The sequence below is a fragment of the Oncorhynchus nerka genome, linkage group LG7 (genome assembly GCF_034236695.1).
Source record: "Oncorhynchus nerka isolate Pitt River linkage group LG7, Oner_Uvic_2.0, whole genome shotgun sequence".
Taxonomy (NCBI): domain Eukaryota; kingdom Metazoa; phylum Chordata; class Actinopteri; order Salmoniformes; family Salmonidae; genus Oncorhynchus; species Oncorhynchus nerka.
In genome coordinates this window covers 2030496-2056815 of record NC_088402.1, presented here as the reverse complement: position 1 = coordinate 2056815, position 26320 = coordinate 2030496, and the positions used below count along the sequence as shown (strand labels likewise).

Below are 26320 nucleotides of genomic sequence, written 5' to 3'. Positions count from 1 at the left end.
GTAGAACCATTTGAGGATCTGGGGGCGCATGCCAAATCTTTTCAGTCTCCTGAGGGGGAAGAGGTTTTGTCATGCCCTCTTCAAGACTGTCTTGATGAGGACATCAACAAACTTGAAACTCTCAACCCGCTCCACTTCAGCCCCGTCGATGTTAATGGGAGCCTGTTCAGCCCGCCTTTTCCTGTAGTCCACGATCAGCTCCTTTGTCTTGCTCACATTGAGGGAGAGGATGTTGTCCTGGCACCACACTGCCAGGTCTCTGATCTCCTCCCTATAGGCTGTCTCATCGTTGTCGGTGACACTCATCATTGCTGACGACACAACAACTTAATGATGGTGTTGGAGCGGTGTTTGGCCAAGCAGTCGTGGGTGAACAGGGAATACAGAAGGGGACTAAGTACACACCCCTGAGGGGCCCCAGTGTTGAGGATCAGCGTGGCAGACGTGTTGTTCCTACCCTTAACCACCTGGGGGCGGCCCGTCAGGAAGTCCAGGATAAAGTCGCAGAGGGAGGTGTTAAGTCCCAGGGTCCTTAGCTTAGTGATGAGCTTCATGGGCACTATGGTGTTGAACGCTGATCTGTTGTCAAGGAACAGTATTCTCACATAGGTGTTCCTTTTGTCCAGGTGAGAAAGGGCAGTGTGGGGTGTGATTGAGATCGCGTCATCTGTGGATCTGTTGGGGCAGTATGCGAATTGGAGTGGGTCTAGGGTGTCCGGGATGATGCTGTTGATGGGAGCCATGACCGGCCTTTCAAAGCACTTCATGGCTACCGACGTGAGTGCCGCGGGGCGGCTATCTTCGCTTCCTTGGACACAAGGACTATGGTGGTCTGCTTGAAACATGTAGGTATTACAGACTCGGTCAGGGAGAGGTTGAAAATGTCAGTGTAGATCCATCAGGCCCAGCAGCTTTGTGAATGTTGACCTGTTTAAAGGTTGTGTTCACATCAGCTACCGAGAGTGTTGTCACACAGTCATCCAGAACAGCTGGTGATCTCGTGCATGCTTCAGTGTTGCTTGCCTCGAAGCGAGCATAAAGTTTGTCTGGTAGGCTCGCGTCACTGGGCAGCTCGCGTCTGGGTTTCTCTTTGTACTCTGTAATAGTTTTCAAGCCCTGCCACATCCGACGAGCATCAGACCCGGTGTAGTAGGATTAAATCTTAGTCCTGTATTGATGCTTTGCCTGTTTGATGGTTCGTCTGAGGGCATAGCGGGATTTCTTATAAGCATCCGGATTAGTCTCTTGCTCCGTGAAAGCAGCAGCTCTAGCATTTAGCTCAATGCGGATGTTGCCTATAATCCATGGCTTCTGGTTGGGATATGTACGTACAGTCACTGTGGGGACGACGTCATCGATGTTCTTATTGACGAAGCCGATGACTGATGTGGTGTACTCCTCAATGCCATTGGATGAATCCCGGAACATATCCAGTCTGTGCTAGCAAAACAGTCCTGTAGTGTAGCATCCGCATCATCTGACCACTTCCGTATTGAGTGAGTCACTGGTACTTCCTGCTTTAGTTTTTGCTTGTAAGCAGGAATCAAGAGGATAGAATTGTGGTCAGATTTGCCAAATGGAGGGCGGGGGAGAGCTTTGTACGCATCGCTGTGTGTGGAGGAAAGGTGGTCTAGGATTTTTTTCCCCCTGGTTGCACATGTGACATACTGGTAAAAATGTAGTTAAACTGATTTAAGTTTGCCTGCATTAAAATCCCCGGCCACTAGGAGCACCGGTTCTGGGTGAGCATTTTCTTCTTTGTTTATGACCTTATAGAGTTGGTTGAGAGCGGTTTTAGTGCCAGCTTTGCTTTGTGGTGGTAAATAGACGGCTACAAAAAATACAGATGAGAACTCTCTTGGTAGATAGAGTACCTCATGATAAGCTGTAGACCACACTAACTCAGGTGAGCAATACCTCGAGACTCCTTTAATATTAGGCATCGCACACCAGCTGTTATTGACAAATAGACACACACCCCCACCCCTCAACTTACCAGAGGTAGCATCTCTGTTCTGCCAGTGCATGGGAAATCCCGCCAGCTCTATATTGTCCGTTTCTTTGTTCAGCCACACTCGGTGAAACATAAAATGTTACAGTTTTTAATGTCCCATTGGTAGGATAATCTTAATAGTTGGTCATCAATTTTACTTTCTAACGATTGCACGTTAGCAAGGAGAATGGAAAGCATTGGGAGTTCACTCGCTCGCCTCCGGCTTCTCAGGATCCCCGATCTGCATCCCCTTTTCCGGCGTCTTTTCTTCATGCAAAAGGCGTGGATCTGGGCCTGTTCCAGTGAAAGCAGGACATCCTTCTCGTCAAACTCGTTAAAGGAAAAAGTTTCTACCAGTCCGCGGTTAGTAATCGCTTTTCTGATGTCCAGAAGTTATTTTCAGTCATAAGAACCAGTAGCAGCAACATTATGTTTGAACTGGACTGTGTTTACAGCATGAGCGGCCGTGAGTAGATGCGCTTGTTTTGAGATCAAAGCAAGAGCTGCATATAGCCACCTATGCACATTTTGTTCATATACTTTGCTAGTTAGTTTTAAAAATGTTGCCACTTACAAAGAACTTAGTCTTTACATACAAATCAAAAGATTGGACACCTGCTCACTCAAGTGTTTTTCTTAATTTGTACTATTTTCTACATTGTAGAATAGTGAAGACATCACAACTATAAAATAACATATTGAATCATGTAGTAACCAAAAAAAGTGTTAAATTAAAACATATTTTATATACTTGAGATTCTTCAAAGTAGCCACCCTTTGCCTTGATGACAGCTTTGCACACTCTTGGCATTCTCTCAACCAGCTTCATTTGGAATGCTTTTATAACAGTTTTGAAGGAGTTCCCACATATGCTGAGCACTTGTTGGCTGCTTTTCCTTCACCCTGCTGACAAACTCATCCCAAACCATCTTGGTTGGGTGATTGTGGAGGCCAGGTCATCTGATGCAGCACTCAATCACACTCCATCTTGGTCAAATAGCCAGTACACAACCTGGAGGTGTGTTGGGTTATTGTCCTGTTGAAAAACAAATGATAGTCCCACTAAGCCCAAACCAGATGGAATGGCGTATCGCTGCAGAATTCTGTGGTAGCCATGCTGGTTAAGTGTACCTTGAATTCTAAATAAATCACAGACACTGTAACCAGCAAAGCACCACAACACCATCCACCTCCTCCTCCATGCTTCACGGCGAGAACCACACATGTGGAGATCATCCGTTCACCTACTCTGCATCTCACAAAGACACAGCGGTTGGAACCAAAAATCTCAAATTTCGAGTCATCATACCAAAAAGGACACATTTCCAACGGTCTAATGTCCATTGCTCGTGTTTCCTTTAGTAGTGGTTTCTTAACAGAAATTCGGCCATGAAGGCTTGATTCACGCAGTCTACTCTGAACAGTTGATTTTGTGAAGTGTCCGTTATTTGAACTCTGTGAAGAAATTATTTGGGCTGCAATTTCTGAAGCTGGTAACTGTAATGAACTTAATCTCTGAAGTCATGGAGCCGGAGCCAACCTGCTTCTGACCAGTCTGACAGTAGAAAGTCATGGAGCCATCCTGCTTCTGACCAGTCTGACAGTAGAAAGTCATGGAGCCATCCCTCTTCTGGCCAGTCTCTCAGCAGAAAGTCCTGGAGCCATCCCTCTTCTGGCCAGTCTCTCAGCAGAAAGTCCTGGAGCCATCCTGCTTCTGGCCAGTCTCTCAGCAGAACAACATGAAGACATCCTGTTTCTGGCCAGTCTGTCAGGAGAAAGTCATGGAGCCATCCTGCTTCTGGCCAGTCTCTCAGCAGAAAGTCATGGAGCCATCCTGCTTCTGGCCAAACTGACAACAGAAAGTCATGGAGCCATCCTGTTTCTGGTCAGTCTCTCAGCAGAAAGTCATGGAGCCATCCTGCTTCTGGCCAAACTGACAACAGAAAGTCATGGAGCCATCCTGTTTCTGGCCAGTCTGACAACAGAACAACATGAAGCCATCCTGTTTCTGGCCAGTCTGACAGCAGAAAGTCATGGAGCCATCCTGCTTCTGGCCAAACTGACAACAGAAAGTCATGGAGCCATCCTGCTTCTGGCCAGTCTGACAGCAGAAAGTCATGGAGCCATCCTGTTTCTGGCCAGTCTCTGAGCAGAAAGTCATGGAGCCATCCCTCTTCTGGCCAGTCTCTCAGGAGAAAGTCATGGAGCCATCCTGTTTCTGGCCAGTCTGACAGCAGAAAGTCATGGAGCCATCCCTCTTCTGGCCAGTCTCTCAGTAGAAAGTCATGAAGCCATCCTGTTTCTGGCCAGTCTGACAGCAGAAAGTCATGGAGCCATCCCTCTTCTGGCCAGTCTCTCAGCAGAAAGTCATGGAGCCATCCCTCTTCTGGCCAGTCTCTCAGCAGAAAGTCATGAAGCCATCCCTCTTCTGGCCAGTCTGACAGCAGAAAGTAATGGAGCCATCCCTCTTCTGGCCGGTCTGACAGCAGAAAGTCATGGAGCCATCCCTCTTCTGGCCAGTCTCTCAGCAGAAAGTCATGGAGCCATCCCTCTTCTGGCCGGTCTGACAGCAGAAAGTCATGGAGCCATCCCTCTTCTGGCCAGTCTGACAGCAGAAAGTCATGGAGCCATCCCTCTTCTGGCCAGTCTGACAGCAGAAAGTCATGGAGCCATCCCTCTTCTGGCCAGTCTCTCAGCAGAAAGTCATGGAGCCATCCCTCTTCTGGCCAGTCTGACAGTAGAAAGTCATGGAGCCATCCCTCTTCTGGCCAGTCTCTCAGCAGAAAGTCATGGAGCCATCCTGTTTCTGGCCAGTCTGACAGCAGAAAGTCATGGAGCCATCCCTCTTCTGGCCAGTCTGACAGCAGAAAGTCATGGAGCCATCCCTCTTCTGGCCAGTCTGACAGCAGAAAGTCATGGAGCCATCCTGTTTCTGGCCAGTCTGACAGCAGAAAGTCATGGAGCCATCCTGCTTCTGGCCAGTCTGACAGTAGAAAGTCATGGAGCCATCCTGTTTCTGGCCAGTCTGACAGCAGAAAGTCATGGAGCCATCCCTCTTCTGGCCAGTCTCTCAGCAGAAAGTCATGGATGCATCCTGCTTCTGGCCAGTCTCTCAGCAGAACAACATGAAGCCATCCTGTTTCTGGCCAGTCTGACAGCAGAAAGTCATGGAGCCATCCTGTTTCTGGCCAGTCTGACAGTAGAAAGTCATGGAGCCATCCTGCTTCTGGCCAGTCTCTCAGCAGAAAGTCATGGAGCCATCCCTCTTCTGGCCAGTCTCTCAGCAGAAAGTCATGGAGCCATCCTGTTTCTGGCCAGTCTGACAGTAGAAAGTCATGGAACCATCCTGCTTCTGGCCAGTCTCTCAGCAGAAAGTCATGGAGCCATCCTGCTTCTGGCCAGTCTCTCAGCAGAAAGTCATGGAGCCATCCTGCTTCTGGCCAGTCTCTCAGGAGGAAGTCATGGAGCCATCCTGCTTCTGGCCAGTCTCTCAGCAGAAAGTCATGGAGCCATCCTACTTCTGGCCAGTCTCTCAGGAGCAAGTCATGGAGCCATCCTGCTTCTGGCCAGTCTCTCAGCAGAAAGTCATGGAGCAATCCAGCTTCTGGCCAGTCTGACAGTAGAAAGTCATGGAGCCATCCCTCTTCTGGCCAGTCTCTCAGCAGAAAGTCATGGATGCATCCTGCTTCTGGCCAGTCTCTCAGCAGAACAACATGAAGCCATCCTGTTTCTGGCCAGTCTGACAGCAGAAAGTCATGGAGCCATCCTGTTTCTGGCCAGTCTGACAGTAGAAAGTCATGGAGCCATCCTGCTTCTGGCCAGTCTCTCAGCAGAAAGTCATGGAGCCATCCCTCTTCTGGCCAGTCTCTCAGCAGAAAGTCATGGAGCCATCCTGTTTCTGGCCAGTCTGACAGTAGAAAGTCATGGAACCATCCTGCTTCTGGCCAGTCTCTCAGCAGAAAGTCATGGAGCCATCCTGCTTCTGGCCAGTCTCTCAGCAGAAAGTCATGGAGCCATCCTGATTCTGGCCAGTCTCTCAGGAGGAAGTCATGGAGCCATCCTGCTTCTGGCCAGTCTCTCAGCAGAAAGTCGTGGAGCCATCCTACTTCTGGCCAGTCTCTCAGGAGCAAGTCATGGAGCCATCCTGCTTCTGGCCAGTCTCTCAGCAGAAAGTCATGGAGCAATCCAGCTTCTGGCCAGTCTGACAGTAGAAAGTCATGGAGCCATCCCTCTTCTGGCCAGTCTCTCAGCAGAAAGTCATGGAGCCATCCTGTTTCTGGCCAGTCTGACAGCAGAAAGTCATGGAGCCATCCCTCTTCTGGCCAGTCTGACAGCAGAAAGTCATGGAGCCATCCCTCTTCTGGCCAGTCTGACAGTAGAAAGTCATGGAGCCATCCTGTTTCTGGCCAGTCTGACAGCAGAAAGTCATGGAGCCATCCCTCTTCTGGCCAGTCTCTCAGCAGAAAGTCATGGATACATCCTGTTTCTGGCCAGTCTGACAGCAGAAAGTCATGGAGCCATCCCTCTTCTGGCCAGTCTCTCAGCAGAAAGTCATGGAGCCATCCTGTTTCTGGCCAGTCTGACAGCAGAAAGTCATGGAGCCATCCCTCTTCTGGCCAGTCTGACAGCAGAAAGTCATGGAGCCATCCCTCTTCTGGCCAGTCTGACAGCAGAAAGTCATGGAGCCATCCTGCTTCTGGCCAGTCTGACAGTAGAAAGTCATGGAGCCATCCTGTTTCTGGCCAGTCTGACAGCAGAAAGTCATGGAGCCATCCCTCTTCTGGCCAGTCTCTCAGCAGAAGGTCATGGAGCCATCCTGCTTCTGGCCAGTCTCTCAGGAGGAAGTCATGGAGCCATCCAGCTTCTGGCCAGTCTCTCAGCAGAAAGTCATGGAGCCATCCAGCTTCTGGCCAGTCTCTCGGCAGAAAGTCATGGAGCCATCCTGCTTCTGGCCAGTCTCTCAGCAGAAAGTCATGGAGCCATCCTGCTTCTGGCCAGTCTCTCAGCAGAAAGTCATGGAGCCATCCTGCTTCTGGCCAGTCTCTCAGGAGGAAGTAATCTACCAATGCCGCTTCATTCATTAATTTGCCGTTTGTAATGCAATGGGCTTTAGCAATTATTGTTTTATCAGTTACTGAGTTCCTCAAAATGAATTTGTTAATTAGTTAGAAGAGGAATAACAGTCAGAACAGTTCATTTGAAAATAAGGTTAAAGACCTTGTTTCCCATGTATTAATTTGGCAGCAGTGGCCCAATGCCACAACCCTGGTGTTACTAACACAATGTTTTAACTCACTGATGTTCTTATCCCTGAGAGAGGGAGTACTACAATACTACTAACAGTCAGCAGTTTATCCCTGAGAGAGGGAGTACTACAATACTACTAACAGCCAGCAGTTTATCCCTGAGAGAGGAAGTACTTCAATACTACTAACAGTCAGCAGTTTATCCCTGAGAGAGGGAGTACTACAATACTACTAACAGCCAGCAGTTTATCCCTGAGAGAGGGAGTACTACAATACTACTAACAGCCAGCAGTTTATCCCTGAGAGAGGGAGTACTACAATACTACTAACAGTCAGCAGTTTATCCCTGAGAGAGGGAGAACTACAATACTACTAACAGTCAGCAGTTTATCCCTGAGAGAGGGAGTACTACAATACTACTACTAGTCAGCAGTGTATCCCTGAGAGAGGGAGTACTACAATACTACTAACAGTCAGCAGTTTATCCCTGAGAGAGGGAGTACTACAATACTACTAACAGCCAGCAGTTTATCCCTGAGAGAGGGAGTACTACAATACTACTAACAGTCAGCAGTTTATCCCTGAGAGAGGGAGTACTACAATACTACTAACAGCCAGCAGTTTATCCCTGAGAGAGGGAGAACTACAATACTACTAACAGCCAGCAGTTTATCCCTGAGAGAGGGAGAACTACAATACTACTAACAGCCAGCAGTTTATCCCCGAGAGAGGGAGTACTGCAATACTACTAACAGTCAGCAGTTTATCCCCGAGAGAGGGAGTACTACAATACTACTAACAGCCAGCAGTTTATCCCTGAGAGAGGGAGTACTACAATACTACTAACAGTCAGCAGTTTATCCCTGAGAGAGGGAGTACTGCAATACTACTAACAGTCAGCAGTTTATCCCCGAGAGAGGGAGTACTACAATACTACTAACAGTCAGCAGTTTATCCCTGAGAGAGGGAGTACTACAATACTACTAACAGCCAGCAGTTTATCCCTGAGAGAGGGAGTACTACAATACTACTAACAGTCAGCAGTTTATCCCTGAGAGAGGGAGTACTACAATACTACTAACAGCCAGCAGTTTATCCCTGAGAGAGGGAGTACTACAATACTACTAACAGCCAGCAGTTTATCCCTGAGAGAGGGAGTACTACAATACTACTAACAGTCAGCAGTTTATCCCTGAGAGAGGGAGTACTACAATACTACTACTAACAGTCAGCAGTTTATCCCTGAGAGAGGGAGTACTACAATACTACTAACAGCCAGCAGTTTATCCCTGAGAGAGGGGGTACTACAATACTACTAACAGCCAGCAGTTTATCCCTGAGAGAGGGAGTACTACAATACTACTAACAGCCAGCAGTTTATCCCTGAGAGAGGGAGTACTACAATACTACTAACAGTCAGCAGTTTATCCCTGAGGGAGTACTACAATACTACTAACAGCCAGCAGTTTATCCCTGAGAGAAGGAGTACTACAATACTACTAACAGCCAGCAGTTTATCCCTGAGAGAGGGAGTACTACAATACTACTAACAGCCAGCAGTTTATCCCTGAGAGAGGGAGTACTACAATACTACTAACAGCCAGCAGTTTATCCCTGAGAGAGGGAGTACTACAATACTACTAACAGTCAGCAGTTTATCCCTGAGAGAGGGAGTACTACAATACTACTAACAGTCAGCAGTTTATCCCTGAGAGAGGGAGTACTACAATACTACTAACAGCCAGCAGTTTATCCCTGAGAGAGGGAGTACTACAATACTACTACTAACAGTCAGCAGTTTATCCCTGAGAGAGGGAGTACTACAATACTACTAACAGTCAGCAGTTTATCCCTGAGAGAGGGAGTACTACAATACTACTACTAACAGTCAGCAGTTTATCCCTGAGAGAGGGAGTACTACAATACTACTAACAGCCAGCAGTTTATCCCTGAGAGAGGGAGTACTACAATACTACTAACAGTCAGCAGTTTATCCCTGAGAGAGGGAGTACTACAATACTACTAACAGTCAGCAGTTTATCCCTGAGAGAGGGAGTACTACAATACTACTACTAACAGTCAGCAATTTATCCCTGAGAGAGGGAGAACTACAATACTACTAACAGTCAGCAGTTTATCCCTGAGAGAGGGAGTACTACAATACTACTAACAGTCAGCAGTTTATCCCTGAGAGAGGGAGTACTACAATACTACTACTAACAGTCAGCAATTTATCCCTGAGAGAGGGAGAACTACAATACTACTAACAGTCAGCAGTTTATCCCTGAGAGAGGGAGTACTACAATACTACTAACAGTCAGCAGTTTATCCCTGAGAGAGGGAGTACTTCAATACTACTAACAGTCAGCAGTTTATCCCTGAGAGAGGGAGTACTACAATACTACTAACAGTCAGCAGTTTATCCCTGAGAGAGGGAGTACTACAATACTACTAACAGTCAGCAGTTTATCCCTGAGAGAGGGAGTACTACAATACTACTACTAGTCAGCAGTGTATCCCTGAGAGAGGGAGTACTACAATACTACTAACAGCCAGCAGTTTATCCCTGAGAGAGGGAGTACTACAATACTACTAACAGTCAGCAGTTTATCCCTGAGAGAGGGAGTACTACAATACTACTAACAGTCAGCAGTTTATCCCTGAGAGAGGGAGTACTACAATACTACTACTAACAGTCAGCAGTTTATCCCTGAGAGAGGGAGTACTACAATACTACTAACAGTCAGCAGTTTATCCCCGAGAGAGGGAGTACTACAATAATACTAACAGTCAGCAGTTTATCCCTGAGAGAGGGAGTACTACAATACTACTAACAGTCAGCAGTTTATCCCTGAGAGAGGGAGTACTACAATACTACTACTAACAGTCAGCAGTTTATCCCTGAGAGAGGGAGTACTACAATACTACTAACAGTCAGCAGTTTATCCCTGAGAGAGGGAGTACTACAATACTACTAACAGTCAGCAGTTTATCCCTGAGAGAGGGAGTACTACAATACTACTAACAGTCAGCAGTTTATCCCTGAGAGAGGGAGTACTACAATACTACTAACAGTCAGCAGTTTATCCCTGAGAGAGGGAGTACTTCAATACTACTAACAGTCAGCAGTTTATCCCTGAGAGAGGGAGTACTACAATACTACTAACAGCCAGCAGTTTATCCCTGAGAGAGGGAGTACTACAATACTACTAACAGTCAGCAGTTTATCCCTGAGAGAGGGAGTACTACAATACTACTAACAGTCAGCAGTTTATCCCCGAGAGAGGGAGTACTACAATACTACTAACAGTCAGCAGTTTATCCCTGAGAGAGGGAGTACTACAATACTACTAACAGTCAGCAGTTTATCCCTGAGAGAGGGAGTACTACAATACTACTAACAGTCAGCAGTTTATCCCTGAGAGAGGGAGTACTAGAATACTACTAACACCCAGCAGTTTATCCCTGAGAGAGGGAGTACTACAATACTACTAACAGCCAGCAGTTTATCCCTGAGAGAGGGAGTACTACAATACTACTAACAGCCAGCAGTTTATCCCTGAGAGAGGGAGTACTACAATACTACTAACAGTCAGCAGTTTATCCCTGAGAGAGGGAGTACTACAATACTACTACTAACAGTCAGCAGTTTATCCCTGAGAGAGGGAGAACTACAATACTACTAACAGTCAGCAGTTTATCCCTGAGAGAGGGAGTACTACAATACTACTAACAGCCAGCAGTTTATCCCTGAGAGAGGGAGTACTACAATACTACTAACAGTCAGCAGTTTATCCCTGAGAGAGGGAGTACTACAATACTACTAACAGTCAGCAGTTTATCCCTGAGAGAGGGAGTACTACAATACTACTAACAGCCAGCAGTTTATCCCTGAGAGAGGGAGTACTACAATACTACTAACAGTCAGCAGTTTATCCCCGAGAGAGGGAGTACTACAATACTACTAACAGTCAGCAGTTTATCCCTGAGAGAGGGAGTACTACAATAATACTACACATGGCGTGCGTCCTTATTATCGAATTCCGATAGCCATTTGTAAGATGTCAGAACAACCGTCCACATTTACTTTTCCTCAGCCAACAAGACGAGTGACGAACAGCCAAATCACTAGCCTGTCAATCTACTATAGCAGAAAAGTTCACCTGTTCTATTGGCCAGCTTGTCATTCTGTGCAACAAACAGACTCTGGGACAGTTGTAGGAGATAGATCCAGAATTCAATCAACCAGTAGGCCTAGACTTCATAAAAAAACACAACATTAAAAAGCAATGAGTCTGATACAACATCTCAGAGCATTTAGATAATAAGGTTGATGAACTATTATTTCATTATAAAGCACAGCAATGCACACAAGGCAGCAGGTCACATATACACATGTTCCTTCCATTATGCAATTAGCAGGAAAACACTGTTAGAAATGTATGAAGAGCAGAAATCTAAAGATGCATCAACTATCATGTGTTAATATGACTGAGATTATCATGAGTTGTTAATATGACTGGGATTATCAACAACTAGCATGATTGGGATTGTCATGGGTTACTAATATGACTGAGATTATCATGGGTTGTTAATATGACTGGGATTATCAACAACTAGCATGATTGGGATTATCATGGGTTACTAATATGACTGGGATTATCATGGGTTACAAATATGACTGGGATTATCATGGTTTACTAATATGACTGGGATTATCATGGGTTACTAATATGACTGGGATTATCATGGGTTACTAATATGACTGGGATTATCATGGGTTACTAATATGACTGGGATTATCATGGGTTACTAATATGACTGGGATTATCATGGGTTACTAATATGACTGGGATTATCATGGGTTACTAATAAGACTGGGATTATCATGGGTTACTAATATGACTGGGATTATCATGGGTTAGTAATATGACTGGGATTATCATGGGTATCATGTAGTAAAACTTTCAGGTTTCAAACAACTAAATGTTTTCAAAATGCAGACTGCCTCCAGCTCATTTCAAAGTGGGGTGTGACACTCTGAAAGGCTGCCAACAACCGCTGCTTACACACTTGAATGGCAAATGGGAAGCGCGCTACAATTACCAGTTGAGAAATAAAAACAGTAGCCCTTTTCAATCGTGGCCATCAAAACTGTTTTTAACACACGATTGCATTTAGAATTATTATGCAATGATTGGGCTTATAAAAGCACATTTCAGTCCAGCAGCAACGAACAAGCAGCTCTAAGAGTGTCTGACTGATTTTCCGCTCAAATTAGGCTCTGTATATGTATGCTATGCTCGTGTGATAAATAAAATGAAAAATGCATGTGGCAATTTAATTCCACAAAATTATGCAAATTAACCTATAGACCGATAAGCATGACCGGTCAAATTTATTTCCATTGACTGGTATTTCCATCAATTAATAGGCTAAAAATAATTATTTTGTAATTAATTGTTTTTTTCTTCTCCCGGACAAATGGCCGGCGCCAATTTTATTTATCGTTTTTTGATTATTCTTTTTTTGGGCCAAAAGCAGCTATTACCGGCTACCGGAAATACTGCCCCACACACCACACAGCTCAGAGAGAAAGTACAGCAACAGGCTACTTACAGTCAGCAGCAGTGAAGTTGGGCAGCGAGTCATAACTCTTCTCTACATTCATGATGTCCTGGAGGTGGAGAGAGATGGAGGAAGGGAGGGAGGAGAGGGAGGGAGAGAGGGAGGAAGGGAGGAGAGGGAGGAAGGGAGGGAGATGGAGGAAGGGAGGGGGAGGGAGGGAGGGAGGGAGGGAGGGAGGGAGGGAGGGAGGGAGGGAGGGAGGGAGGGAGGGAGGGAGGGAGGGAGGGAGGAGGGAGGAGGGAGGGAGAGAGGGAGGAGAGGGAGGAGAGGGAGGGAGAGAGGGAGGAAGGGAGGGAGAGAGGGAGGAGAGGGAGGGAGGAGAGGGAGGGAGCGAGGGGAGGGAGGGAGGGAGGGGAGAAGAGGGAAGAGAAGAGGGAAGAGGAGGGAGGGAGGGAGGGAGGGAGGGAGGGAGGGAGGGAGGGAGGGAGGGAAGAGAAGAGGAGGGAGGGAGAGAGAGAGGGAGGGAGGGAGGGAGGGAGGGAGGGAGGGAGGGAGGGAGGGAGGGAGAGGAGGGAAGAGAAGAGGGAAGAGAAGAGGGAGGGAGGGAGGGAGGAGAGGGAGGGAGGGAGAGAGAGAGAGAGGGAGGAGAGGGAGGGAGGGAGGAAGAGAGGGAGGAGAGGGAAGAGGAGAGGGGAAGGGAGGGAGGGAGAAATTAAACCAGGAAAAGGGGAGCAGAAAATTAAACAAATTTCTCTTCCTACACCATTCCTTCCTTCCCTGAACCTTGATTATTCACTGTCAATGTTCCAAATGGCACCCTATTCCCAATGTAGTGCACTACTTTGGACCAGGGCCCTATGGCACACTATTCCCTACTTAGTGCAGTAATTAATTGATCCTATTAAAAACACATCAAATGGATTATCAGAGTGACACATCGTTCAGTAATGTAATTTACATGTCTAGTATGAAGATGTTGCCTCAGAACGTGCAGCGAGATGTTGCCTCAGAATGTAGAAAATAACATTTGGTTTGAATGTTTTTCACCATTAACGATATCACAATCAGCTAAGCAATAGTTTGGGCACTAGATGTAGGCCTAGTTGTTCATTATATTAAATCTGTGCATTTTTGTTCATTGAAATTCAATGAAATTCTTCCAAGGCAATGAAAAAGAGTAGCGGGATGTAGCATGTCCTGGATAACAGCTGGAGGTCCACCCCACACTGACTGGGGCAATCCACCATCGTAGTGTACTGTGTTAGGTTCTAACGTTCAGAGTAAAAACTCGCCGGACACTACGAAAGGTTCGACCAAGTTTATTCTGCCAGAGAATCAATACAGCTGCATTAGACAAAGATCTTTTCACACAAGCAGTGATGTTTAACCCTTCCTCCTGAGGCTCCTCCTACCCGTCTGTACAAGCAGTGATGTTTAACCCTTCCTCCTGAGGCTCCTCCTACCCATCTGTACAAGCAGTGATGTTTAACCCTTCCTCCTGAGGCTCCTCCTACCCGTCTGTACAAGCAGTGATGTTTAACCCTTCCTCCTGAGGCTCCTCCTACCCGTCTGTACAAGCAGTGATATTTAACCCTTCCTCCTGAGGCTCCTCCTACCCGTCTGTACAAGCAGTGATGTTTAACCCTTCCTCCTGAGGCTCCTCCTACCCATCTGTACAAGCAGTGATGTTTAACCCTTCCTCCTGAGGCTCCTCCTACCCATCTGTACAAGCAGTGATGTTTAACCCTTCCTCCTGAGGCTCCTCCTACCCATCTGTACAAGCAGTGATGTTTAACCCTTCCTCCTGAGGCTCCTCCTACCCATCTGTACAAGCAGTGATGTTTAACAGACCCTTCCTCCTGAGGCTCCTCCTACCCATCTGTACAAGCAGTGATGTTTAACCCTTCCTCCTGAGGCTCCTCCTACCCATCTGTACAAGCAGTGATATTTAACCCTTCCTCCTGAGGCTCCTCCTACCCATCTGTACAAGCAGTGATATTTAACCCTTCCTCCTGAGGCTCCTCCTACCCATCTGTACAAGCAGTGATGTTTAACCCTTACCCTCCTGCAGTGGTTTAACCCTCCTCCTACCCATCTGTACAAGCAGTGATGTTTAACCCTTCCTCCTGAGGCTCCTCCTACCCGTCTGTACAAGCAGTGATGTTTAACCCTTCCTCCTGAGGCTCCTCCTACCCATCTGTACAAGCAGTGATGTTTAACCCTTCCTCCTGAGGCTCCTCCTACCCGTCTGTACAAGCAGTGATATTTAACCCTTCCTCCTGAGGCTCCTCCTACCCGTCTGTACAAGCAGTGATGTTTAACCCTTCCTCCTGAGGCTCCTCCTACCCGTCTGTACAAGCAGTGATGTTTAACCCTTCCTCCTGAGGCTCCTCCTACCCGTCTGTACAAGCAGTGATGTTTAACCCTTCCTCCTGAGGCTCCTCCTACCCGTCTGTACAAGCAGTGATGTTTAATGTTTACCCGTCTGTACAAGCAGTGATGTTTAACCCTTCCTCCTGAGGCTCCTCCTACCCGTCTGTACAAGCAGTGATGTTTAACCCTTCCTCCTGAGGCTCCTCCTACCCGTCTGTACCAGTGATGTTTAACCCTTCCTCCTGAGGCTCCTCCTACCCGTCTGTACAAGCAGTGATGTTTAACCCTTCCTCCTGAGGCTCCTCCTACCCGTCTGTACAAGCAGTGATGTTTAACCCTTCCTCCTGAGGCTCCTCCTACCCGTCTGTACAAGCAGTGATGTTTAACCCTTCCTCCTGAGGCTCCTCCTACCCGTCTGTACAAGCAGTGATGTTTAACCCTTCCTCCTGAGGCTCCTCCTACCCGTCTGTACAAGCAGTGATGTTTAACCCTTCCTCCTGAGGCTCCTCCTACCCGTCTGTACAAGCAGTGATGTTTAACCCTTCCTCCTGAGGCTCCAGTGATGTTTCCTCCTGAGGCTCCTCCTACCCGTCTGTACAAGCAGTGATGTTTAACCCTTCCTCCTGAGGCTCCTCCTACCCGTCTGTACAAGCAGTGATGTTTAACCCTCTTGAGGCTCCTCCTACCCGTCTGTACAAGCAGTGATGTTTAACCCTTCCTCCTGAGGCTCCTCCTACCCGTCTGTACAAGCAGTGATGTTTAACCCTTCCTCCTGAGGCTCCTCCTACCCGTCTGTACAAGCAGTGATGTTTAACCCTTCCTCCTGAGGCTCCTCCTACCCGTCTGTACAAGCAGTGATGTTTAACCCTTCCTCCTGAGGCTCCTCCTACCCGTCTGTACAAGCAGTGATGTTTAACCCTTCCTCCTGAGGCTCCTCCTACCCGTCTGTACAAGCAGTGATGTTTAACCCTTCCTCCTGAGGCTCCTCCTACCCGTCTGTACAAGCAGTGATGTTTAACCCTTCCTCCTGAGGCTCCTCCTACCCGTCTGTACAAGCAGTGATGTTTAACCCTTCCTCCTGAGGCTCCTCCTACCCGTCTGTACAAGCAGTGATGTTTAACCCTTCCTCCTGAGGCTCCTCCTACCCGTCTGTACAAGCAGTGATGTTTAACCCTTCCTCCTGAGGCTCCTCCTACCCGTCTGTACAAGCAGTGATATTTAACCCTTCCTCCTGAGGCTCCTCCTACCCGTCTGTACAAGCAGTGATGTTTAACCCTTCCTCCTGAGGCTCCTCCTACCCGTCTGTACAAGCAGTGATGTTTAACCCTTCCTCCTGAGGCTCCTCCTACCCGTCTGTACAAGCAGTGATGTTTAACCCTTCCTCCTGAGGCTCCTCCTACCCGTCTGTACAAGCAGTGATGTTTAACCCTTCCTCCTGAGGCTCCTCCTACCCGTCTGTACAAGCAGTGATGTTTAACCCTTCCTCCTGAGGCTCCTCCTACCCGTCTGTACAAGCAGTGATGTTTAACCCTTCCTCCTGAGGCTCCTCCTACCCGTCTGTACAAGCAGTGATGTTTAACCCTTCCTCCTGAGGCTCCTCCTACCCGTCTGTACAAGCAGTGATGTTTAACCCTTCCTCCTGAGGCTCCTCCTACCCGTCTGTACAAGCAGTGATGTTTAACCCTTCCTCCTGAGGCTCCTCCTACCCGTCTGTACAAGCAGTGATGTTTAACCCTTCCTCCTGAGGCTCCTCCTACCCGTCTGTACAAGCAGTGATGTTTAACCCTTCCTCCTGAGGCTCCTCCTACCCGTCTGTACAAGCAGTGATGTTTAACCCTTCCTCCTGAGGCTCCTCCTACCCGTCTGTACAAGCAGTGATGTTTAACCCTTCCTCCTGAGGCTCCTCCTACCCGTCTGTACAAGCAGTGATGTTTAACCCTTCCTCCTGAGGCTCCTCCTACCCGTCTGTACAAGCAGTGATGTTTAACCCTTCCTCCTGAGGCTCCTCCTACCCGTCTGTACAAGCAGTGATGTTTAACCCTTCCTCCTGAGGCTCCTCCTACCCGTCTGTACAAGCAGTGATGTTTAACCCTTCCTCCTGAGGCTCCTCCTACCCGTCTGTACAAGCAGTGATGTTTAACCCTTCCTCCTGAGGCTCCTCCTACCCGTCTGTACAAGCAGTGATGTTTAACCCTTCCTCCTGAGGCTCCTCCTACCCGTCTGTACAAGCAGTGATGTTTAACCCTTCCTCCTGAGGCTCCTCCTACCCGTCTGTACAAGCAGTGATGTTTAACCCTTCCTCCTGAGGCTCCTCCTACCCGTCTGTACAAGCAGTGATGTTTAACCCTTCCTCCTGAGGCTCCTCCTACCCGTCTGTACAAGCAGTGATGTTTAACCCTTCCTCCTGAGGCTCCTCCTACCCGTCTGTACAAGCAGTGATGTTTAACCCTTCCTCCTGAGGCTCCTCCTACCCGTCTGTACAAGCAGTGATGTTTAACCCTTCCTCCTGAGGCTCCTCCTACCCGTCTGTACAAGCAGTGATGTTTAACCCTTCCTCCTGAGGCTCCTCCTACCCGTCTGTACAAGCAGTGATGTTTAACCCTTCCTCCTGAGGCTCCTCCTACCCGTCTGTACAAGCAGTGATGTTTAACCCTTCCTCCTGAGGCTCCTCCCTACCCGTCTGTACAAGCAGTGATGTTTAACCCTTCCTCCTGAGGCTCCTCCTACCCGTCTGTACAAGCAGTGATGTTTAACCCTTCCTCCTGAGGCTCCTCCTACCCGTCTGTACAAGCAGTGATGTTTAACCCTTCCTCCTGAGGCTCCTCCTACCCGTCTGTACAAGCAGTGATGTTTAACCCTTCCTCCTGAGGCTCCTCCTACCCGTCTGTACAAGCAGTGATGTTTAACCCTTCCTCCTGAGGCTCCTCCTACCCGTCTGTACAAGCAGTGATGTTTAACCCTTCCTCCTGAGGCTCCTCCTACCCGTCTGTACAAGCAGTGATGTTTAACCCTTCCTCCTGAGGCTCCTCCTACCCGTCTGTACAAGCAGTGATGTTTAACCCTTCCTCCTGAGGCTCCTCCTACCCGTCTGTACAAGCAGTGATGTTTAACCCTTCCTCCTGAGGCTCCTCCTACCCGTCTGTACAAGCAGTGATGTTTAACCCTTCCTCCTGAGGCTCCTCCTACCCGTCTGTACAAGCAGTGATGTTTAACCCTTCCTCCTGAGGCTCCTCCTACCCGTCTGTACAAGCAGTGATGTTTAACCCTTCCTCCTGAGGCTCCTCCTACCCGTCTGTACAAGCAGTGATGTTTAACCCTTCCTCCTGAGGCTCCTCCTACCCGTCTGTACAAGCAGTGATGTTTAACCCTTCCTCCTGAGGCTCCTCCTACCCGTCTGTACAAGCAGTGATGTTTAACCCTTCCTCCTGAGGCTCCTCCTACCCGTCTGTACAAGCAGTGATGTTTAACCCTTCCTCCTGAGGCTCCTCCTACCCGTCTGTACAAGCAGTGATGTTTAACCCTTCCTCCTGAGGCTCCTCCTACCCGTCTGTACAAGCAGTGATGTTTAACCCTTCCTCCTGAGGCTCCTCCTACCCGTCTGTACAAGCAGTGATGTTTAACCCTTCCTCCAGTGATGTTTGAGGCTCCTCCTACCCGTCTGTACAAGCAGTGATGTTTAACCCTTCCTCCTGAGGCTCCTCCTACCCGTCTGTACAAGCAGTGATGTTTAACCCTTCCTCCTGAGGCTCCTCCTACCCGTCTGTACAAGCAGTGATGTTTAACCCTTCCTCCTGAGGCTCCTCCTACCCGTCTGTACAAGCAGTGATGTTTAACCCTTCCTCCTGAGGCTCCTCCTACCCGTCTGTACAAGCAGTGATGTTTAACCCTTCCTCCTGAGGCTCCTCCTACCCGTCTGTACAAGCAGTGATGTTTAACCCTTCCTCCTGAGGCTCCTCCTACCCGTCTGTACAAGCAGTGATGTTTAACCCTTCCTCCTGAGGCTCCTCCTACCCGTCTGTACAAGCAGTGATGTTTAACCCTTCCTCCTGAGGCTCCTCCTACCCGTCTGTACAAGCAGTGATGTTTAACCCTTCCTCCTGAGGCTCCTCCTACCCATCTGTACAAGCAGTGATGTTTAACCCTTCCTCCTGAGGCTCCTCCTACCCGTCTGTACAAGCAGTGATGTTTAACCCTTCCTCCTGAGGCTCCTCCTACCCGTCTGTACAAGCAGTGATGTTTAACCCTTCCTCCTGAGGCTCCTCCTACCCGTCTGTACAAGCAGTGATGTTTAACCCTTCCTCCTGAGGCTCCTCCTACCCATCTGTACAAGCAGTGATGTTTAACCCTTCCTCCTGAGGCTCCTCCTACCCGTCTGTACAAGCAGTGATGTTTAACCCTTCCTCCTGAGGCTCCTCCTACCCGTCTGTACAAGCAGTGATGTTTAACCCTTCCTCCTGAGGCTCCTCCTACCCGTCTGTACAAGCAGTGATGTTTAACCCTTCCTCCTGAGGCTCCTCCTACCCGTCTGTACAAGCAGTGATATTTAACCCTTCCTCCTGAGGCTCCTCCTACCCGTCTGTACAAGCAGTGATGTTTAACCCTTCCTCCTGAGGCTCCTCCTACCCGTCTGTACAAGCAGTGATATTTAACCCTTCCTCCTGAGGCTCCTCCTACCCGTCTGTACAAGCAGTGATATTTAACCCTTCCTCCTGAGGCTCCTCCTACCCATCTGTACAAGCAGTGATATGTAGAAACACATTGAATAACAGATAGTCCTTACTGCTATTAGCCCATAGAAACACATTGAATAACAGATAGTCCTTACTGCTATTAGCCCATAGAAACACATTGAATAACAGATAGTCCTTACTGCTATTAGCCCATAGAAACACATTGAATAACAGATAGTCCTTACTGCTATTAGCCCATAGAAACACATTGAATGACAGACTGTCCTTACTGCTATTAGCCCATAGAAACACATTGAATAACAGATAGTCCTTACTGCTATTAGTCAATAGAAACACATTGAATAACAGATAGTCCTTACTGCTATTAGCCCATAGAAACACATTGAATAACAGATAGTCCTTACTGCTATTAGAAACACATTGAATATCAGACAGTCCTTACTGCTATTAGCCCATAGAAACACATTGAATAACAGATAGTCCTTACTGCTATTAGCCCATAGAAACACATTGAATAACAGATAGTCCTTACTGCTATTAGCCAATAGAAACACATTGAATAACAGATAGTCCTTACTGCTATTAGCCCATAGAAACACATTGAATAACAGATAGTCCTTACTGCTATTAGCCAATAGAAACACATTGAATAACAGATAGTCCTTACAGCTATTAGCCCATAGAAACACATTGAATAACAGATAGTCCTTACTGCTATTAACCCATAGAAACACATTGATTAACAGATAGTCCTTACTGCTATTAGCCCATAGAAACACATTGATTAACAGATAGTCCTTACTGCTATTAGAAACACATTGAATAACAGATAGTCCTTACTGCTATTAGCCCATAGAAACACATTGAATAACAGATAGTCCTTACTGCTATTAGCCAATAGAAACACATTGAATAACAGATAGTCCTTACTGCTATTAGCCAATAGAAACACATTGAATAACAGATAGTCCTTACTGCTATTAGCCCATAGAAACACATTGAATAACAGATAGTCCTTACTGCTATTAGCCAATAGAAACACATTGAATAACAGATAGTCCTTACTGCTATTAGCCCATAGAAACACATTGAATAACAGACAGTCCTTACTACTATTAGCCCATAGAAACACATTGAATAACAGACAGTCCTTACTGCTATTAGCCAATAGAAACACATTGAATAACAGATAGTCCTTACTGCTATTAGCCCATAGAAACACATTGAATAACAGATAGTCCTTACTGCTATTAGCCCATAGAAACACATTGAATAACAGATAGTCCTTACTGCTATTAGCCAATAGAAACACATTGAATAACAGATAGTCCTTACTGCTATTAGCCAATAGAAACACATTGAATAACAGATAGTCCTTACTGCTATTAGCCCATAGAAACACATTGAATAACAGATAGTCCTTACTGCTATTAGCCAATAGAAACACATTGAATAACAGACAGTCCTTACTGCTATTAGCCCATAGAAACACATTGAATAACAGATAGTCCTTACTGCTATTAGCCAATAGAAACACATTGAATAACAGATAGTCCTTACTGCTATTAGCCAATAGAAACACATTGAATAACAGATAGTCCTTACTGCTATTAGCCCATAGAAACACATTGAATAACAGATAGTCCTTACTGCTATTAGCCAATAGAAACACATTGAATAACAGATAGTCCTTACTGCTATTAGTCAATAGAAACACAGTGAATAACAGATAGTCCTTACTGCTATTAGCCCATAGAAACACATTGAATAACAGATAGTCCTTACTGCTATTAGCCCATAGAAACACATTGAATAACAGACAGTCCTTACTGCTATTAGAAACACATTGAATAACAGATAGTCCTTACTGCTATTAGCCCATAGAAACACAGTGAATAACAGATAGTCCTTACTGCTATTAGCCAATAGAAACACAGTGAATAACAGGCCTTACTGCTATTAGCCAATAGAAACACAGCGAATAACAGTCCTTACTGTTATTAGCCAATAGAAACACATGGAATAACAGATTATTTATTGTTTTAAATCTAAAGGAAGTTTGTTCTGAAGTGTCTGGAAAAGTTGTATTCGACCCCTTGTTTTAGGCACTAAACTTTCTCCATAAATTGGTTTACCTGGTCCGGGGGACCTTCAGATGAGTCTTGTGGGGCATGTGGGCATCCTAGATCAAAACAAGAGTCTCATCTTTCCACCGAGTGGCCAAACCGTTCGGACACTCCGTGAGAAGACCGATTTAGCTCTGACACCTTTACCGCGGAAATTCTAGCAGAAAGGTTAAGGTAGAACAGATATGATCCTCTATCCTCAATTAATAGGGAGTTATTTTTGAGCACTATAAAATACATTTCTATCTGCACGGCTCTGTACCGTTCTCCCAACTGAATACACCCCTTGTGGTCAATTGGTTTTACAGAGTAGAAATATAAACATAGAAATAAAATGAATAGAATGGGTTTGGAACCTCTATTCCTGGCAATCTGACTAGTGAACTCATGAGTGAAATCGCTTCCTGGTATTGTAATGAAATCATTTCCATGGTAATGTAGAATGTTTATTCAAATGATGTGGCTCATGAAATGGAATGTATTTTATGTAATGGCAGTTGAGTTGATTCAACAAATCACAGCACAGATTGATGCGTACACTTCCTGCTTTTACTTCCTCCTTTGCTCATATCCCCATAATGTCATCATTGGCTTGAAAGAGGACACCTCCGTTATACTCATTCTAGTGTAAAGACTGGTATCAGTATGACCTAAATGCACAGTATGCACAGTAGGACAGCTCTTGAATGGACTGATTTGAGACTACGGTTCTGTCCTAAACAGAGCCCTATTCAATTATAGTACACTACTACTGACCAGAGCCCTATTCAATTATAGTACACTACTACTGACCAGAGCCCTATTCAATTATAGTACACTACTACTGACCAGAGCCCTATTCAATTATAGTACACTACTACTGACCAGAGCACTATGGACGTACATGGACCTTATAGACCAGAGCACTATGGACCTTATAGACCAGAGCACTATGGACCTTATAGACCAGAGCACTATAGACGTACATGGACCTTATAGACCAGAGCCCTATGGACCTTATAGACCAGAGCCCTATGGACCTTATAGACCAGAGCACTATGGACCTTATAGACCAGAGCACTATGGACCTTATAGACCAGAGCACTATAGACGTACATGGACCTTATAGACCAGAGCACTATGGACATACATGGACCTTATAGACCAGAGCCCTATGGACCGTATAGACCAGAGCCCTATGGACCTTATAGACCAGAGCACTATGGACGTACATGGACCTTATAAACCAGAGCCCTATGGACCTTATAGACCAGAGCACTATGGACATTATAGACCAGAGCCCTATGGACCTTATAGACCAGAGAATTATGGACATACATGGACCTTATAGACCAGAGCACTATGGACGTACATGGACCTTATAGACCAGAGCCCTATGGACCTTATAGACCAGAGCACTATGGACATTATAGACCAGAGCCCTATGGACCTTATAGACCAGAGAATTATGGACATACATGGACCTTATAGACCAGAGCATTATGGACCTTATAGACCAGAGCCCTATGGACCTTATAGACCAGAGCCCTATGGACATACATGGACCTTATAGACCAGAGCATTATGGACATACATGGACCTTATAGACCAGAGCCCTATGGACCTTATAGACCAGAGCCCTATGGACATACATGGACCTTATAGACCAGAGCCCTATGGACCTTATAGACCAGAGCCCTATGGACATACATGGACCTTATAGACCAGAGCATTATGGACATACATGGACCTTATAGACCAGAGCCCTATGGACCTTATAGACCAGAGCCCTATGGACCTTATAGACCAGAGCACTATGGACGTACATGGACCTTATAAACCAGAGCCCTATGGACCTTATAGACCAGAGCACTATGGACATTATAGACCAGAGCACTATGGACATTATAGACCAGAGCCCTATGGACCTTATAGACCAGAGAATTATGGACATACATGGACCTTATAGACCAGAGCACTATGGACGTACATAGACCTTATAGACCAGAGCCCTATGGACCTTATAGACCAGAGCACTATGGACATTATAGACCAGAGCCCTATGGACCTTATAGACCAGAGAATTATGGACATACATGGACCTTATAGACCAGAGCATTATGGACCTTATAGACCAGAGCCCTATGGACCTTATAGACCAGAGCCCTATGGACATACATGGACCTTATAGACCAGAGCATTATGGACATACATGGACCTTATAGACCAGAGCCCTATGGACCTTATAGACCAGAGCCCTATGGACATACATGGACCTTATAGACCAGAGCCGTATGGACCTTATAGACCAGAGCCCTATGGACCTTATAGACCAGAGCCCTATGGACATACATGGACCTTATAGACCAGAGCATTATGGACATACATGGACCTTATAGACCAGAGCCCTATGGACCTTATAGACCAGAGCATTATGGACATACATGGACCTTATAAACCAGAGCACTATGGACGTACATGGACCTTATAGACCAGAGCCCTATGGACCTTATAGACCAGAGCCCTATGGACCTTATAGACCAGAGCCCTATGGACATTATAGACCACAGCCCTATGGACCTTATAGACCAGAGCCCTATGGACCTTATAGACCAGAGCCCTATGGACATTATAGACCAGAGCATTATGGACCAGAGCATTATGGACATACATGGACCTTATAGACCAGAGCCCTATGGACCTTATAGACCAGAGCATTATGGACATACATGGACCTTATAGACCAGAGCACTATGGACCTTATAGACCAGAGCACTATGGACGTACATGGACCTTATAGACCAGAGCCCTATGGACGTACATGGACCTTATAGACCAGAGCCCTATGGACCTTATAGACCAGAGCACTATGGACGTACATGGACCTTATAGACCAGAGCATTATGGACCTTATAGACCAGAGCAATATGGACCTTATAGACCAGAGCCCTATGGACCTTATAGACCAGAGCCCTATGGACCTTATAGACCAGAGCCCTATGGACCTTATAGACCAGAGCCCTATGGACCTTATAGACCAGAGCCCTATGGACCTTATAGACCAGAGCCCTATGGACCTTATAGACCAGAGCCCTATGGACCTTATAGACCAGAGCCCTATGGACCTTATAGACCAGAGCCCTATGGACCTTATAGACCAGAGCACTATGGACGTACATGGACCTTATAGACCAGAGCACTATGGACGTACATGGACCTTATAGACCAGAGCACTATGGACGTACATGGACCTTATAGACCAGAGCACTATGGACCTTATAGACCAGAGCACCATGGACCTTATAGACCAGAGCACTATGGACCTTATAGACCAGAGCACTATGGACGTACATGGACCTTATAGACCAGAGCCCTATGGACCTTATAGACCAGAGCACTATGGACGTACATGGACCTTATAGACCAGAGCCCTATGGACCTTATAGACCAGAGCACCATGGACCTTATAGACCAGAGCACTATGGACCTTATAGACCAGAGCACTATGAACGTACAGTGGGGAGAACAAGTATTTGATACACTGCCGATTTTGCAGGTTTTCCTACTTACAAAGCATGTAGAGGTCTGTAATTTTTATCATAGGTACACTTCAACTGTGAGAGACGGAATCTAAAACAAAAATATATATTATATATAGTAATAGTATATAGTATTATAGTACCTCCATGATGCTGATATAGTAGGAGAAGGGTTGACTACAGTAGATATAGTATATAGTATTATAGTACCTCCATGATGCTGATATAGTAGGAGAAGGGGTGACTATAGTATATATATTATATATAGTAATAGTATATAGTATTATAGTACCTCCATGATGCTGATATAGTAGGAGAAGGGGGTGATGCGGAGGCCTTTGACCATGATGTCTGACAGGTGGTAGGGGTAGAGCATCAGGTGATCTCGGCTGTACTTCAGCAGCTCCTCATAGTACTTCCTCTCATCCTTCCTCACGTGTCTCACTGGACAGACATGGGGGGAGAGGACAGACACACTCAGATCAGACAGGGACTGATAAGGACAGAGACAGTCAGATCAGATAGGGACAGGTTAGGACAGAGACAGTCAGATCAGATAGGGACAGGTTAGGACAGAGACAGTCAGATCAGATAGGGACTGATAAGGACAGAGACAGTCAGATCAGATAGGGACAGGTTAGGACAGACAGATCAGATAGGGACAGGTTAGGACAGAGACAGTCAGATCAGATAGGGACTGATGAGGACAGAGACAGTCAGATCAGATAGGGACAGAGAAGGTCAGATCAGATAGGGACAGGTTAGCACAGACAGATCAGATAGGGACAGACAGATCAGATAGGGA

General features: G+C 46.6%; 1 protein-coding gene across 2 annotated transcripts in view; it reads right to left on the bottom strand.

Moving 5' to 3' along the window:
* fam91a1 (family with sequence similarity 91 member A1) overlaps positions 1 to 26320 on the bottom strand; it is a 140191-nt gene that overhangs the window by 103094 nt on the left and 10777 nt on the right. Inside the window, exons 3-4 of one of the 2 annotated variants that reach the window (XM_065020109.1) lie at positions 25808 to 25959; positions 12859 to 12916 (exon numbers count right to left, since the gene is read on the bottom strand). In XM_065020109.1, coding sequence (XP_064876181.1) covers positions 12859 to 12916; positions 25808 to 25959 — 210 coding nt within the window. Of the gene's footprint in view, positions 1 to 12858; positions 12917 to 25658; positions 25680 to 25807; positions 25960 to 26320 lie in introns of those variants that run through there. The other variant, XM_065020110.1, reaches the window with a different exon arrangement.